At 44.9% G+C, this 16,916-nt stretch overlaps 1 protein-coding gene across 1 annotated transcript in view; it reads right to left on the bottom strand.

Annotated features, from left to right (window-relative positions):
* Window positions 1-16,916, bottom strand: part of TTLL4 (tubulin tyrosine ligase like 4) — a 47,004-nt gene that overhangs the window by 2,726 nt on the left and 27,362 nt on the right. The window contains 15 exon segments of the mRNA XM_036253718.1: window positions 958-1,092; window positions 1,545-1,679; window positions 1,981-2,079; window positions 2,376-2,498; window positions 3,998-4,126; window positions 4,346-4,428; window positions 4,529-4,720; window positions 5,384-5,460; window positions 5,784-5,894; window positions 6,590-6,711; window positions 13,883-13,946; window positions 14,302-14,408; window positions 15,275-16,663; window positions 16,665-16,734; window positions 16,737-16,865. Of these exon segments, the coding sequence (XP_036109611.1) occupies window positions 958-1,092; window positions 1,545-1,679; window positions 1,981-2,079; window positions 2,376-2,498; window positions 3,998-4,126; window positions 4,346-4,428; window positions 4,529-4,720; window positions 5,384-5,460; window positions 5,784-5,894; window positions 6,590-6,711; window positions 13,883-13,946; window positions 14,302-14,408; window positions 15,275-16,663; window positions 16,665-16,734; window positions 16,737-16,767 (2,867 nt within the window). The 5' untranslated portion in view covers window positions 16,768-16,865.

Genomic DNA, 16,916 nt, shown 5'->3' with positions numbered 1-16,916 from the left:
TGAACATTTACTAAATACCCAGCTCAACCCTACTGGCCATGTGATCCTGGACAAACTATTTGACCTCCCTGCACCTCGGTTTCATCGTCCATGTTAGTACAGTTATTTCCGAGAGAGACACAAAGATGGCCTCCAAGGAGGTCACAGGATGGCAGGTGTCAAATGACAAATAACTATAGCACAGAGCTAATCATGAGTCTCTAAGGTATGGTAGTTCGGAAAGCAACTTTTGTTACTGGCAACTTAGGAATTGAATTCCAGCTCTACCATTTTTTAGCTGAATAACCTTAGATGAGCTACTTTCAGCTTCCTCTTCTGTTAACTGAGGACACCATTACCAGCCTCATAGGGCTGCTGTGGGAATGAGTTATAGGTCCTTCCTTACACAAAGCAGGTACTGGCCCCCTCCCCTAAAGAGTGGCTCTGAGCAGTCTGGAGTGTGGAGGAGAGAGCCCACACAGAGCTGGCTTAATGAAGATGCTGCCTTGAGTTAGGCTTTGATAGATGGGGAATTTCAAGAGGAAGAAACCCTGAGCAAAGGAGGGGACACTAGGGGGAAACAGTGAGAGGCAACAAACATTTCAGAGAAGAAACTGGTTAACTGCTCTTTAAGGATCCTTCCAACCTTGAGGTTCTTCGAGTGATCCGATTTGTCAGAGCCCGGAAACCAAAGAGGAATAAAGTAGGGGTGCCTGGGAAAAGGAGGCTGGTGCCTTGAATGTCCACGTGAGAAGCTGAGTCCCCTGGCCCAGTGGAGATTGCTGAGCAGGCGAACAGTATAACCAAACGTGCTTTCAGGGGCACAGACATGGCAGAGGTGTGTGGGTAGACTGTGGGGGCAGATCAAGCAGCAAAGGAGACCAAGCAGACAGCAGCGCCCAGACATCATTCTTTCTCAGAGTCACGATGGGGCTGTTCATGCTGCCAGCCAAGCTGCAGGTAGGCAACGAGGCTGACCTGGTGGTGGAGCTGCTGGAGCTGCTGGAGCTGGAAATATCCTCTGTGTTGGGCAGAACAAAGCCTGCCAGGTTCAGAAGGTCACGGATCATCTGGCCTTTGATGCTGATGTCCAGTGGAGAGTTGGAGTGGAGGCTTCAAGGAAAGGATGGAAAGAGTGGTAAAAACACACTTCAGAACTGTTTCCGATCATATGTCCAAGTCAGTGCTATCCCCTTTATTCCCTGGCACCCCTAGGATAAAAGGACTCTGCCACTCAAACTCATGAGCACAAACACGGGGGTCTTCTTGCTCCCCAGATAATGAATAACCTTACGTGGGGTGCTTCTTGCCCAGGACCTTCATTTGCTAGGGAAAAGCATGCGATGGGAGTAAGTTCAAAAGAACAAATTTTAACAACCTCTCCATCTTCAAAGAACCCTGAGATAATGGCAAAGAATGAGTAAATGAGCAAACAAACAGATGTTAAAGGGAAAAACACAAATTCTAACGAAGGGTCTTCCCAAAGTCAACAAGACTGGAGCGAAAATAAGATTATGAGGATGAAGAAAGGGTTCTGCTGTGAGTGCCCTGAGAACACCACCTACCTTGGGGAAATATTGACTTCCAGGACCCAGGGCTTAAGGTTCTCATCCAGCATGATGTCGAAACCAAAGAGCTCATGGCAACTATAAGGCCGCCGCACATACATGTTCAGCAGGCTGGTCACATAGTGTTCTGACCTGGTCATAGGGAGGAGGAAGGCCTTACCCAGAGCTGCCCTGCAGAAGGAGTGGCCCAGAGATGGGAGAGCAGAAGCAACCCAGTAAAAGCAGCTCTCAAGGGAGGCCTCTGATGTGGGGCCAGATTCTGGGATGGATTTCAGTAGAAGAGCAGAATTTAACTCTATCTACTCCCCCCTAATCCCTGTTCTCAGAAACTGAAACAAATCATGGTCAAGGACTACAGCACAGCAGTGTGGAACCCATGAGAAAGAAGGAGGTTCAATGGCAGGCCCCAGACCAGGGTGGCAGTGTGACTCACGAAATGATGGTTTTGACAACAACATCTTTTATCTTCTCCCAGATGGCATCACTATTGACTCCCTTCTGGCTCAGGTAGTTCCATAAAGCCTTCAGTGCCCTGCAAGGTGGGGGAGGGGAAGGAGTCCTTGGGGTTATATTCTATGAATTAAATGATGAAGAGAAAGAAAAAGGAATAAGAAGCACAAAGATATTTTCTTCCTGTCTCTTCTTTTGATGTTTTGAATCAAGACAGAGATAAGCTTGGATGCAAACAGACCAATTCTGAATTGCCAAGTGTTGAAATAATCTTTGGGTCTTATATTAATCTTCCATTCACCATCTCCCTGAACCTCCCCAAACCCCATAGCCCTGTGCTCCGCTGGGGCTCCACTGACAGGGACACTGCCTAGATACCATTTGTGGCCCTGGCAGGCTGTTTCATCTGCATTGGCCTGGTACTCAGCATTCTTTTTATTGACACTGTAGTTGGTCAAGTGCATGAACTTGTTGCCAAGGCTCTTCATGGAAGAGGAATACCTGGAAATAAAGAGGAGAAAGGCAGAGGTAAGATGGTGAGACAGTGGTCCAAACATTTTCCCAAATCCTGAGGTCAAGAGGTCAAGGACAAGTGGACAGGTCTTTTCAGATGTAAAAGAGCCTCAGAAGTATGTCTATTGGTAAGGTTTCTAGAACACCACAGCTAAACTCATGTCCTTTACCCCACATCCTACCTCAGTCCTGCAGAAAGACCCTCCCCAGATTCAGTGAAGCAGAGAACCTCCGTATTTCCCATTCCTCATGTGATATTGTGACTTATAATAAGAACCATATATATCAGTCTTCACCCCCAATTCCTGACACAAAGCTCTTAAAACCCTTGTAGAATCCTAAGTGGTAAGAGCACTAGGAGCATCTTTTGTTCTAATATCTGGCCTTTGGCCCTGGTTCCTGACACAGGGCTCCTTGACAAGGGCTGGTCACCACAAAGACCAAGCCATGATTAGAAGCTTGGAATTTTCAGCCTGGCTCCCATTCTCTTGAGAAGGGAGATGAGCTGAAAATGGAATTAATGATCCTTTATGCCTACATGATAAAGCCTCCATAAAATCCCGAAACCATGGGGTTCGGAGAGCTTCTGGGAAGGTGCACACATGGCGGTGTTGGGAGAATGGTACACCCAGAAAAGGAATGAAAGCTCCGCATGCACCCCTCCCCATGTACCTTGCCCTACACATCTTTTCCATTTGGATATTCATCTGTATTCTTTATCCTATCCTATTCTTTTTTTTTTTTTTTTAAAGATGTTTTCTTTATTGATTTTAGATAGAAAGGGAAAGGGAGAAAGAGATAGAAACACCAATGACAGAGAACATCGCCTCCTGCACACACCCCACTGGAGGGTTGGGTCCGCAACCTGGGCATGTGCCCTGACCAGTAATTGAACTGGCAATTTCTTGGTACTTAGGTCAATGCTCAACCACTGAGCCACACTGGCTGGGCTATCCTATTCTTTCATAGTAAACCAGTAAACTATGTTCTTGAGTCTTGTGAGCCACTCTACCAAATTAATAGAGCCCTAGGAGGGGGTCCTGGGAACCTCTGATTTATAGCCAATGGATCAGAAGCATGTGAGGCAACGTGGACTTGTGACGGCATCTGAAGTGGGCAGTGGGGAGCCTTGTGAGGCTGAGCTCTTAACCTGTGGGAACTGATGCTACTATCTGCAAGAAGATGGTGTCAGAATTGAGTTACATTGTGGGACACCCAGCTGGTATTGCAGAGATTTGCTTGGTGGGGGGGAGGGGAACCATATATTTGGTGATCAGAAGTATCAAAAGTGAAGTGTTCTGTGTAAAAGAACATACAAAGGAGGAAAGGAAGACTAGGTTTTCCCAAATATACCCCACCTTCTCCTTTGCTAACAAAAACTACCAAAACATTTGCTATTTTTCTGTCAGGTGTCCTCCAGTTTCCCTTGCTCTCAGGAAAGCAAACCCCCAAAGCTGTCAGAATGACACCTCACCACTAGCACATACTTGCAACTGGCAAAGCGAACGAGTCCATCTGAAAAGAGGTAAATCCGCAGAGGATCATAGGAGGTGACGTAAACATAGATTCGCAGATCAAATTTGCTGCCACTGATGAGGTAGGGTTTGTGGAGATACCTACATAGGGAAAGGCCAGCTTCAGGAACATGACAGATGAGAGGGCTCAGTGGGTAACTGAGCCATGGCAAGTTAGCCAACAGTCCCCGAGATAAAGACTAAAACGGTTGGCTGAGGACAATCTTTGGGTTGGAGGACAAAGGGCAGAAGAACATGGTAAAAAGGGAAACTCCAGGCTGAGAAAATGGGGAGTGGGGTGTGAGCTGGAGGCAGACTCACCTCTGTACCAGAAGGGGCCTTCGCTTGGGGAGCTGACTCCACTTGTGAATGACTTGGATGCCAATGCCTCGAGCTGATGCTGGCTGGAAGTCAAGTGCAAAGCAGATGAGACTCACTCATGGCCAATAATCTGCTGTTCCCACTCTCAGGCCATGGCCCACTACCCCACTGTGACCCACTCACTGGTTTAACGATCCACTTTTGGCGGCTGCTGCTCTCCCAGGCTTTGCGCAGGAGCTTGGCGTCCTGGGGCAGGATAAACGACTGGGGGAAGAAACTGAACTCCTTCTTACCAAAGCGGCTCTGCATGCGGGACAGGTTCCGCCACAGCCGGTCCTTTCGCCCAATTTGGAATGAACCTGGGAAGTGGTTTAGCTACAGTAGGGACAAAGAGCAAGAGGAGGAAGAGAGCCCAGATAAGACCATGAGGAAGATGGCAGGACTCACTATCCCATTCCAACTTCCTTAGCAACTTTCCAAGCTCTTCTTCCATCTTCTTCTCACCGGCTCATGGTCCTCAAGTATCCAGCTGCCGAGCACTCACCAAACATAATTAAAAGACAAAACAACAAAATGTAGTGCCTTCCAGGAGGTGATCGTTCATGACATATAAGTGATGAAGGCAGACATGATATCCACCTTCCTTAAGTGCAAAGAAAAAGCTATTAAGTCTTCTTACACAAGTCTATAGGACAACGACAAGAAACTCATTCATTCCAACGTGAGAACAGAGTCCACTTTACACAGCTTGGAGGAAGGAAGGCAAAACACAAGGGTTACAGGGGAAATATAATAAACTGAAAATAGATGTTGCGTCTCTAGACATATCAGAGAATAAAGAGACTGCCCAAGTCACTGTAGCTAAACTGCAAATGTGGGTGATCTGCTAGGGTCTCACACTGCACCCTCTCCTGCACTTCCTCTACTCCTCTATAAGCCTTCCTGACTTCTCTGTGTCATTCACCTCTTCCCCCAATTCCAAGCTCCTCCTGCCGAGTCCAAACCCCTGAAAAAGAGCACCTCAGAAAGAGCCCCTACCTTCTGATGCCCCCGAATGGATCGGAAACCAGAAGACTTCATGTGGTGACCCCAGCAGCCCAGCCAGTCATCATTTCCTACAGAAAACACATCAGGGAGTCAATCCCTGGGACAGAGAAGGGGCCCAGAAATACCCCTGGGCCTGGGAATAGCTCCTAGACCCATTTTCTAAGAGTTGCCATGGAGCTATCCTACATGAGGCCAGGGGAGAACAATGGCCCTCTGGCTTCCAATTTGGAGGAACAGGCTCCATCTGAGAGGGAGTTCAGAGCTATGTCCTATGAGGCTGGCAACTTCAGGACAGGATCCCCACTTAGCAGAAGGTATCTAGGGGCTCCCTTCCTGCCCAAGCCCACCTGTTGGAGCCAAGGACAGGCTGACAGGAAGGCAAGTGACTCACTCTTGCTGATTTTGAAGTGGGACCGTCCAATGGTCTGCTTGACAATGTTGGGAGTCACTGTGCTCATCTTCCACCGGAGCAGCTTCCTCTGCTCCCAGGGAAGTTTCTCCACTGGGGGACAGTAGGGGTAGAGGGGTGGAGGAGAGCAGGACAGTCATGGTTAGAAGAGGAAAGAGCCCTGGCCAGTTTGGCTCAGCGGTTAGAGCGTCGGCCTGCGGTCCGGAGAGACCCGGGTTCGGTTCCCGCTAAGGGCACGTACTTCGGTTGCAGTTTGTCCCCGGCCCTGGTTGGTCGTGCGGGTGGCAGCCACTCGATGTGTCCCTTCACGTCGATGTTTCTCTCTCCCTCTCCCTTCCTCTCTCTCCCTCCCACTCTATCTGTACAAAAAGGAAAAAATATCCTCGGGTGAGGATAAAAAAAAAAAAAAAAAAAAGAAGAGGAAAGAGAGGGCACTATTGCTCAACCTTTCCTGGGTAGGCAAGTCACTAAGTATTGTTCCCCATCAGAGTTTCAAAGCAGCACGCTTTGGGGGGAAAGGGGGGAACACAGGAATGAGAAACAGAAAGGAGAGGAGGTTGAAAGGGGAAAGAAACAAGGTTAGAGGGCAAGAACAAAGCATGAGCTAAGGGGCTGAGAAGCATCAGCTCAAGGACAGACAAGGTCTCCACTTCGGGCTGGTGAACCAGGTGGGGAATTGAGCCCCATAACAGCCATTCTGGAAAGTCCCTGCCACCCTTTGCCACCTCCTCCCAACTTCGCTAGCAACCTTCTCCTGAGGGCTCTTCTGGGCACACTGCCAGGTTTACCTTTCTCATCTCGAGTGCCAAAATAGATGGTAGGAGGCACATTGGGAAAGAGACTGTAGATAAGGGCTGGTCGGACAACTTTCTCACTGGAAAGAGGTTTGGTCAGAGACTTGATGCAGTCCCTAAGAAGAGAAACAGACATGTGGTACAGAACGGGGAAGCCACAGCCCTGAAGTGTTGTTACTATTACACATAATTTCTTTGGGGGTGCTCTCTTTAAAACTGTACTTCTACTGCCCTGGCTGGATTGGTTCAGCGGTTGGAGCATCGGCCTGCGGACCAGAGAATTCAGGTTTGGTTCCCACTAGGGGCACATACCAAAAATAGATAGATAGATAGATAGATAGATAGATAGATAGATAGATAGATAGATAGACAGACAGAACTTCTATAAAGACAAGTAGCCAACAATTATTTTGCAAATATTAATCAATAAGATGCTAGGGCTTAGCTGTATTCAGCCACACCACTCAATGTCACCAGAAACAAGGCTTTCCCATGCTTCACTCTGTGACACAGCTCCAAAACCTGCTGTGATAGGACACAGGCTGGGGAATCCCTGAAAGGAGTGGTTCTGAGCAGGTAAGGAGTCCGGGTGAATACCAGTAGAGGTACACTAAGACAAAGAGAAACAAATAAAGAGAGAAAAGGAATGATCTAGATAATTAAAAAAGGAAAAGCAGAAAATACCTAAGATGAGGTAGAGATGTTTACAAAGAAAAAGGTAAAAAGCAACAGAAAGAAGTAGTGATATTTCTACCCCATTTTATATTTAGGTTTCTCTGAAGGTAAACATGGTGGATGAATGCTCTCCTCCACTTGGGAAGTGATTTAACACCAGCCGGTTATGTAACAGTATGGTAATGTAGGTCTGGGAATCAGGGGCGAGGGCCATGCAGTCCCACATGGTTGTTTCAACACTGGCTCGGCCAAGGCTGTCTCAAGGGGTCTCAAAACACTGACTATCTCAACTATCTATCAGGTACAAGCTGACAGACCCAGACTGTTTCTTTAAATAGCACTGGAAATGGAAAGAAGAGTATTACTCTCTATAGTGAGCTGATAGGATCCACAAATTACTAATTAAGATGAATTTTTAGTTTATAAAAAGCCACTGTACCTGTTATTTTGCGGCACAACAGAAATAAGCACGGTATGTAAAACATTAGTCTTTTAAACCTTAGAGATTTTTTTTTTCTTTATTGATTTTAGAGAGAGAAGAAGAGAGAGGGAGAGAGAGAGAAACAGCGATGAGAGAGAACATCAACTGGCCGCCTCCTGCATGAACCCCACTAGAGATCGGGCCCACAATCTGGGAATGTGCCCTGACCAGGAATCGAACCGGCGACTTATTGGTGCCTGGGTCTGCGCTCAACCACTGAGCCACACCAGCGAGGCAAACTTTAGAGATTTTTAAATAATTTTATTAGGTCAAGTTAAATACTAATTCCCAATTAAATAATTCCAATTAATTCAACTCTATTCATTTCCAAAATATTTTACTTCAAAGACTTTTAATTTACTGAGTATCAGAATTTAAGATTGTTGAAAATCAAGGACAATTAGTTAATTGAAAAACAATGACAAGTGAAACTCAGATAACACTGTATGTCAACTGCAACTGAAAAAAAAAAAAAAAAGGGCAAAGTCCTGGCCTGCGTGGCTCCGTGGTTACAACGTGAGCCCACACACTGAAGGGCTGCAGATTTGATTCCTGGTCAAGGGCACATATTTGGGTTGAAGGTTCGATCCCAGCACCAGTCAGGGCACTTGAGGAAGGCAACCAACTGATGTGTCTCTCTCAGATTAATGTTTCTCTCTCTTTCTCTCTCCCTCTCCACTCCCTCCCTACTTCCCTTCCACTCTCTCTAAACAAAAAAAATCAGTGGAAAAAATATCCTCAGGTGAGGATTAACAACAACAACAAAAAAAGCAAAAACAAGACAGGAACAGAAAATGGTACAGCCACTCTGGAAAACAGTTTTGGAAGTTTCTTAAAAAACAAATATGCAACTACCAGATGACCCAGCAATTACACTACTGGGTATTTATCTCAGAGAGATAAAGACTTATGTTCATGCAAAATTATGTACATGATGGTTTATTCACAATAGCCCAAAACTGGAAACAACCCAATTGTCCTTCAACATGAGAATGGTTAAACAAACTATGGTACATCCATACCATGGAATACTATTCAGCAATAAAAAGAAATTAATTATCCATATGTGCAACAACCTGGGTGAATCTGCAGATAATATGCTGAGTAAAAAAAGCCAATCTCAAAAGGTTACATCATTCTATTTGTATAACATCCTTGAAATGACAAAATTAAAAAAACAAATTAGTGGTTAAGAGGGAATGAGAGTAGGAGAAAAGCAGGTGCAGCTATTGGAGCAACAGCAGGAATTCTTGCAGTGATGGAAGTGTATCTTGACTAATGTTAGTATCTTGCTTGTACTATAATATACCATAGTTTTGCAAGATGTTACCATAGGGGAAAATGAATTAAGAATTCTGAAAATCTCTATATGTTATTTCTTACAACTGCATGTAACTCTACAATTGTCTCAAAATCAAGTTTAAAAAATAAGTTTGACGCCCGGCCAGTGTGGCTCAGTGGCTGAGCGTTGACCCATGCACCAAAAGGTCACCAGTTTGATTCCTGGTCAGGGCACATGCCCAGGTTGTGGGCCCAATCCCCAGTGAAGGGCATGCAGGAGGCAGCCAGTCAAATTCTCTCTCATCGACGTTTCTAACTCTCTCTCCCTCTCCCTTCCCCTCTCTCTAAAATCAATAAAAATAAATAAATAAGTTTAACAATAAAAACAGAAAAATTTGGTTAGCCGCCTCTCAAGATACTGGATGTATCCTCTGGTCTAACAGTGTTGAAAACTATGACCCTGCTTTTACAATAGCTACTTAATTTCCCTGGTCCTCAATTTTTACATCTGAACAAAGAGGCTGGACTTGATGACTTCCATCTCTAAAATTACACAATTCTTAGAAAAAAGAATATAGGCACCAGTGTGGCTCAGTGCACCAAGAGGTCGCCGGTTCGATTCCTGATCAGGGCATATGCCCAGGTTGTGGGCCAGATCCCCATTGGGGGACATGCAGGAGGCAGCCAGTAGATGTTCTGTCTCGTTGATGTTTCTATTTCTCTCTCCCTTTAAAATCAATAAAGAAAAAAAAAAAAATTTTTTAAAGAAAAGAGAATATAGAACTAGAAATGTAATAAACTATTACTGGGTAGAGAAAAAGAAGCAGTGTTTTCAATGATCTTTCTGTAATTGCCGAATTCTCTATATTAAACATATAAATCTTTCATAATTGGGAAAAAAATGATTTTAGCAATCTGAAAGAATTTCTGATTTTAGTCATCTTTAAAATGCAAAGTGGCTCGAATTCCTCAACCTCCATGTGCTTGAAAAGCTTCAGATAAATAATGTTTTAAGCCTCAAATAAATAAGAAAGTCTGTGTATTTGTAGGAGTTAAATTAATGAATGAGCAAATTATTAACAAATACCTTCTGTGAATTTTATCTTATAAATCAGAAAGGTTAAATTATAGGCTATGCAGCTATCTTGAAGTAGGCCTAAATTCAAACCCAAACCACCCTTAAGCACAAAATAAGTGGGACTCCAAGTCAATTACACGTCAAATATCTTTCTTCTAGGGAGAGTGGAGGTGCTTAGCCAACATCCAATATACACAACCAGAAGTAGCTTTGCTTTTCTGCAAGGAGGATAGGTTAGGCTTAAAGTAAGAGAATTTATGCACCAGACTAGGGTACCTATGACAGGATTTCTATCCACCTTCACAGAAAGTCCTGATTCTGTCACTCCACTTTCCAAACAGCTCTCCCCACCTTGCTGGTTTGAGCTCCATAACTATTACAGCTACTGCACCGTCATATGTACAGAGATGCAGCTTGCTTTGTCCATACTAACCAAGGCATAGGAAGCTCCTTTTCCTCTTAGCTTTATCTAAGGCACAGCTGATACACAGAAAAGCAACCTGAGTCTGGTTACTCCACATGTTACGCAAGCCTTGATACATTGGCTGAATTTTATTAAAATTAGAATAGAAAATTTTTTATTTTTTATTTTTTTTATCCTCACCCAAGGACATTTTTCTTTTTTTTTTTTTTGTACAGATAGAGTGAGAGGGAGAGAGAGGAAGAGAGAGAGAGAGAGAGAAACATCAATGTGAAAGGGACACATCGAGTGGCTGCCACCCGCACGACCAACCAGGGTCGGGGACAAACTGCAACCGAGGTACATGCCCTTAGTGGGAACCGAACCTGGGTCTCTCCGGACGGCAGGCCAACGCTCTAACCGCTGAGCCAAACTGGCCAGGGCTAGAATAGAAAATTTTATTTATAAAAATAAAATAGAGCCCTGGCTAGGTAGCTCAGGGTTAGAGTGTCATCCTGATACACCAAGGTTGTGGGTTTAATCTCTGGTCAGGGCACATACAAGAATCAACCAATGGTCTGGTTGGTGTGGCTCAGTGGTTGAGTGTCGACCCATGCTCCAAGAGGTTGCCGGTTCAATTCCTGGTCAGGACACATGCCCAGGTTGTGGACCCAATCCCCAGATGGAGGTATGCAGGAGGCGGCCAATCAATGTTCTCTCTCATCGATGTTTCTCTCTCTTTCTCACTTTCCCTTCCTCTCTCTCTGAAATCAATAATAAGAAAAAAAAACAAGAATCAACCAATGAACACATAAATGGAACAACAAATTGATGTTTCTCTCTCCCTCTCTCTAAAATCAACCAATAAAATAGAAAAACAAAACTCCAATTATTTTTTTTCTTATTTATTAATTTATTTTTGTTTCAGATGTTTCTCCTTTTCCCCTCCCGCAGACACCTTCCTCCCTATCCCGCCTCTCACTCAGCATTGTTGTCTATGTCCACCGGTTGCGCATACATGCATATAAATTCTTTGGATTATCTCATCCCTTTCCCCATGCCCCTCTCCTCCGAGATTTGTCATTCTGAACCATACTCCTTTCTATGTCTCTGATCTGTTTTGTTCATCAGCTTTTTTTTTTGGTCATTATATTCCACAAATAAGTGAGATCATGTGGTATTTGTCTTTCTCTGATTGGCTTATTTCACTTAGCATGATACTTTTCAGGTCACTCCATATGGTCTCAAAGGACACGAGACCTTTCTTACGGCTACATAATGTTCATTGTGTATATGTACCACAGCTTTTTTATCTACTCATCTATTGATGGATACTTGGACTGTTTCCAGATCTTAGCAATTGTAAATAGTGCTGCTATGAACATAGGGGTACCTATATTCTTTCTGATTGGTGTTTCAGGATTTTTAGGATATATTCCTAGAAGTGGGATCACTGAGTCAAATGGCAGTTCAATTTTTAATTTTTTGAGGAAACACCATATTGTTTTCCATAGTGGCTGCACCAGTCTGCATTCCCACCAGCAGTGTACTAAAGTCCCCTTTTCTCCACACCCTCACCAGCATGTGTTGTTTGATGATTTGTTGATGGCAGCCATTCTGGAAGATGTGAGGTGATACCTCACAGTTGTTTTAATTTGCATCTCTCTGATGATTAGTGATGTTGAGCATTTTTTCATGTCTTTTGGCCATTTGTATGTCCTGTTTGGAGAGGTGTCTATTTAGGTCCTCTGCCCATTTTTTAATTGGGTTCTTTGTCTTCCTTTTGTGGAGCTGTATGAGCACTCTATACATTTTGGAAATTAACCCCTTATCTGATGTATTGTTGGCAATTATGCTCTCCCATATAGTGGGTTCTCTTTCCATTTCTTTGGCTGTGCAGAAGCTTTTTAGTTTGATGTAGTCCTGTGTATTACTTTTTCCTTTGTTTCTCTTGCCTTAGGTGTTGTATCAGTGAAAATTCTGCTGTATGTGATGTCTGAAATTTTGTTGCCTAGGATTTTTATGGATTCATGAGTCACATTTAAACCTTTCATCCATTTTGAGTTTATTCTTGTGTATGGTGTAAGTTGGTGGAAAATGCCAGTTATTTATATATAGTTTGTTTCTTTTACATTTTTAGTGTATTTTTAAAAAGAAAAAACTTTAGCCCTGGCCGGTGTGATTCAGTGGTTGGAGCATCATCCTGTGCACTGAAGGGTCGTGGGTTCGATTCCCAGTTCAGGGCACATGCCTGGGTTGCAGGTTCTATCCCTGGCCCTGGTCGGGGCTTGTGCAGGGGGCAGCCAATCAATGTGTCTCTCTCACATTGATGTTTCTCACTCTCCCTTCCCAAGCCGTCCCTCTCTCCAAAAAAAAATCAATGGAAAAAATATCCTCAGGTGAAGAGTAACAAAAACAAACAAACAAACAAACAAAAAACTTTCATGTTTAGTACTTTGGGAAGCAGGTTTTCTTAATATTTAATAAAACAATATAATTGATGACAGAGCCTCATTTGAGAGATGAGGTTGCATGTGGTGAGAAGCATAAGAAAGATGATGCTGAAGGATGTTAACTTTCTACCCAGAAAGGTAGTGTATATGATCCTTTAGCAAGTTCTAAAACTCTTTAGCACAGTAACGTCATTTATAGTAACGTCCTCATAGTAGTCCTGCATTCCTCCCTCTCCCCCAATGCCCCATCTCAGTTATATGCAACATCCTACAACCACCTGTTTCACAAAAGAAGGGCCTAGGTTAAGAGATCAACTTTTGGTTCCCTAGTTAGAGATGGATTGATATCACTTAGACTCCACCAAGGGCAGTCAATAAAATAATCTAACTTAAAGCTAGAGAATTCTTAATTCAATTTGTTATTACTGAGGCTAATGCCAGTCTTATTTACCAATGTAAGACTAATCTCAAAAGGCAGCATAAGAGTATTTCAAAAAGCTCCAATTAGTGGTACATCGACTTCAGAAATGTTTGACAGTGGGACATGTTTATAATGCAAGGGGGCAATTACCCTCACGTGGGCGGCCTAACTAATAATTTATCTCAAACATTACATTTCTTCATTAATTATTAATTTTCTAACCATTTCTTGAAGTTATTTGCTTTTTACTTGAACAGTTTCTTGGAGCCTAAAGACCAAATTATAGCCTAAGAAACATGGTATTGTTTTTAAGTCCAACTGACAAAATATGTTTCTGGTCCCTTCCATTGCTCCTTGTTTGAAAACTAAAGTCCCAAATTTAAAATTTTGGTAAAAATGAGTGACGGTCAACAAGGCCATTAATGACTTAGGTGATTAATCTCTTTATTATCTTAAAGAGACAGGAATGAGAATCTACTAGCAATCTACCCAACTCACCGAGAGATCACTGCTATGGACTCGCTTGGAGAGGCAGCACTGAAGGAGGAGCACTCGGAGTCTCCTGGGGGAGGAAGCAGAGAGTCCTGAGTGGGAGAGGCTGCTACACAAAGTCACTAAGCCGAGGCAGCGCTCCTTGGACATGCTGACTCAGCCTTCTGGTGGAGCCATGAGCACCACCTGTTGCCTTGCACTGTCTCCCTTGAGCTCAACAGCAGCAGGGAGAAGACAAGATTGTGGGACAGGAGGACTACAGAACAGAGTTCCTCAAAAGCCACTACCCACCACCCTTGGACCCCCAAGGCAAATGAATAATGCAGGTGATAAAATGGGTTAAGGACCTGGTACATAATTGTTAGCCCCGTTCCAGAGCAGTGGTGACCAATTCCCAGTTAGAGGTGAGAGGGTCCCCTACTCACCCTCCTCTTCATTCTCATCCTGGCTGCAGCAGTCTTCCAAACCATCTACCAGCTCTTCTTCTAAATCTTCAGCCTCAGCCTGGTCTAGCTGGAGGTCAGTAGCTGAACTATAAGGAAGAACCATGCCCCCCCAGCCCAGCCAATTCCATAACAGAGGTCACAGATTCTCATTCCTTCATTATCTCCCAATGTTTATCTCTTCCCCAGTCACCAATCTGCTGTCTCTTCCCTGAATCTCACAATTTCTTTCCCTTGCCCTCAGAGCTTAGGTCTAGCCATGGCTCCTCGACCCTCCATCCCCAATTCTGCAAAGAGATACTATGTCTTCCACCTTCTTTGAAGTCCCTCAGAGCATATAAAACCAAAATTCTGTATTCAAAACACCATCAGTGAATGTCTGGTAATTGACTTCAAAGTCCCTAGACCACTGTCTGGGAACTCAGAACAAGGAAGACCTTGGTGAAGCAAGTTAGGAACAAGGATTCAGGAGACAACGCCCAGCATATGTATGTCCTAACTCTGAAATGGCTGTCATACCAAGAATGACTGAGAGCCTGATTTGGTTTGAAATTAAGTCGAGAAGTTACCCAGCTCGTGGTGTTTAGAATTTTTATTTCTCCCTAGTTATAACCTAAAACAGGAGTCAGCAAAGAACCAGACAGTAAATATTTTCAGTTTTGTGGCCATTCAGTCTGTCACAACTACTCAACTCTACCACAGCAACGAGAACGCAGCCATACACAGCAGTAACTGTATGGTGAGGCTGCATTTCAATAAAGCTTTACAAAAGCAGGCAGTGTGTGGGATTTGGCCTATAAGCTGTAGTTTGCTGACCTCTGCCCTAAAGTAAAAGCCATAATTCTAGGGCAGCTAATAAATAAAACCAACTTTCACAGACATAGGGTTAATATCAGCAAATTTTGGTATGTACATTTTACTGTTCTAAATGAACCAAAAACCTTCTCTAACTTACCTAACACCCTTAGCAGGTGAATCCAGCTCCCTGGCTTCTTTAGGCCCTTCCTTCCCAAGCTGGCCCAGATGAATGGAAGAGAGGCAGGTGGCCACATCGGTTAAGCCAAAAGACTGACGGGGAGAAGGCAGAACTGGAGTTTTGTCTTTCCCAGGTGGTGGGGAGTCAATCACAGATCCACAGGCAGGGCTGCGGCTGAGCCCACTGGTGTGTGAGGCAAGGAGGTGAATGCTGATGCGTTTGGTACAAAAGACTGTACTGTCCAACTCCAAGGTATCTGAGGCTCCAGGGAGGATCCTACTGTTGGCTCCAGCACCCTCATGAGGGAACTGCTGGCCAACCATAGATCTCCACCGCCTGTTCCTATTGAGGAGATCCCACTGCAAGTTGGGGTTCATAAAACAAGACTGTCCAAATTGGGAGCCTTGCCTCGGCTTCTCAAAGCCTCTTGCAGTCAACTTCCTCACGGCCTCAGTGAATTGAACCTCTGTGGTCAGAGCCTGGGAAACAGAGGCGCCATCTAGGCTGCAGGGATGTGGTTCTATCCTCACAGCTAAGTTACTCTGGTTGTACTGGCGGGAGGCAACACTGGTGGTAGAAGCATCTAAACAGCTAGGGGTAGAGCGGGTGCTATGGGCAAGGGCACCATGTAGGACAATGCCATTGCTCTTGGGTACCTTGTGTTCAATAGGCTGGAATGCACAGTCTCCAGTGCCCCCTGAATGATGCCAGGAGACAAGTTGGATCTTGGGTGAGGATACTGGCTTCAGGCCCTCTGTGGCCTGTGAGAAAGGCACTTTAGTGCTATTTGGCCGCATGAAGGAGTTGTTATTTAGCATGGGCTTGTAGGAGGAGGAAGGGGAAGAGAGTACAGATGGGATCTTCCCTGAGATGGCAGAGGCCAGTCTCTTCCCTGAAGGGCTTTCCCCAGCGGCTCCCAGTGAGAGGTATGGATCTGTGGACGAGGATGCCATGGGCTGGGCCATAGGGGAGACCATGGAAGTGGCCTTATTGGCAGTGAGTCTGACAGGGAGGCTCTTTTGAGGGAGAGAAAAAGGTCTTTTTTCTGATGAGCTTGAACGAAAGCAGAAAGACTGCAGCGGCTGGTATGCTTTGTGTCTACAGCTGGAGCAGCGGTGCAGCAGGGTACTGCTGAACAAATCCGGGAGAGAAGACAGGTAACAGGAGTTGCTGTGGCCTGCAAGGGCAGCTGTGGTCCCAGAGCTACATGAAGTGCTGGGGCAAAAGAAATATGCTGGCTGGGGTGGCACACTCAAGAGGCGTGGATCCAACCCTGTTGAAAGAGTCCCCACGTGTTTCTTCTCCAGCTTCCAGATCGGTTTCACCTGCTGCTGCTGATGAACCGGACCCCAGACTTTGCTCTCAGAGTTTCTCAGGTGACGGGGCAGGCACTTTGACCAAGGGACCACTCTGCTTAAAGCTGTTTCCCTGACGGAGACAATACTGTAGTGCCCTGTTCCTGCTGAGGCCATGAGGGGCCCACATCACGGCCACATGGCCTCATGGGCCGACTCAGGTAAGGTGCCACACATCTCCAGTAGCAACAGCTGCATCCTTGAAGTACATCAGCCTGAAGGGGAGAGAAACAATGGGGAATGTTACAGTGCCAGGACCACCGCTA

This window comes from Molossus molossus, unplaced genomic scaffold, assembly GCF_014108415.1.
Source record: "Molossus molossus isolate mMolMol1 unplaced genomic scaffold, mMolMol1.p scaffold_m16_p_11, whole genome shotgun sequence".
Lineage (NCBI taxonomy): Eukaryota > Metazoa > Chordata > Mammalia > Chiroptera > Molossidae > Molossus > Molossus molossus.
The sequence above is the reverse complement of the archived record's forward strand: the minus strand, read 5'-3'. Positions and strand labels throughout refer to the sequence as shown.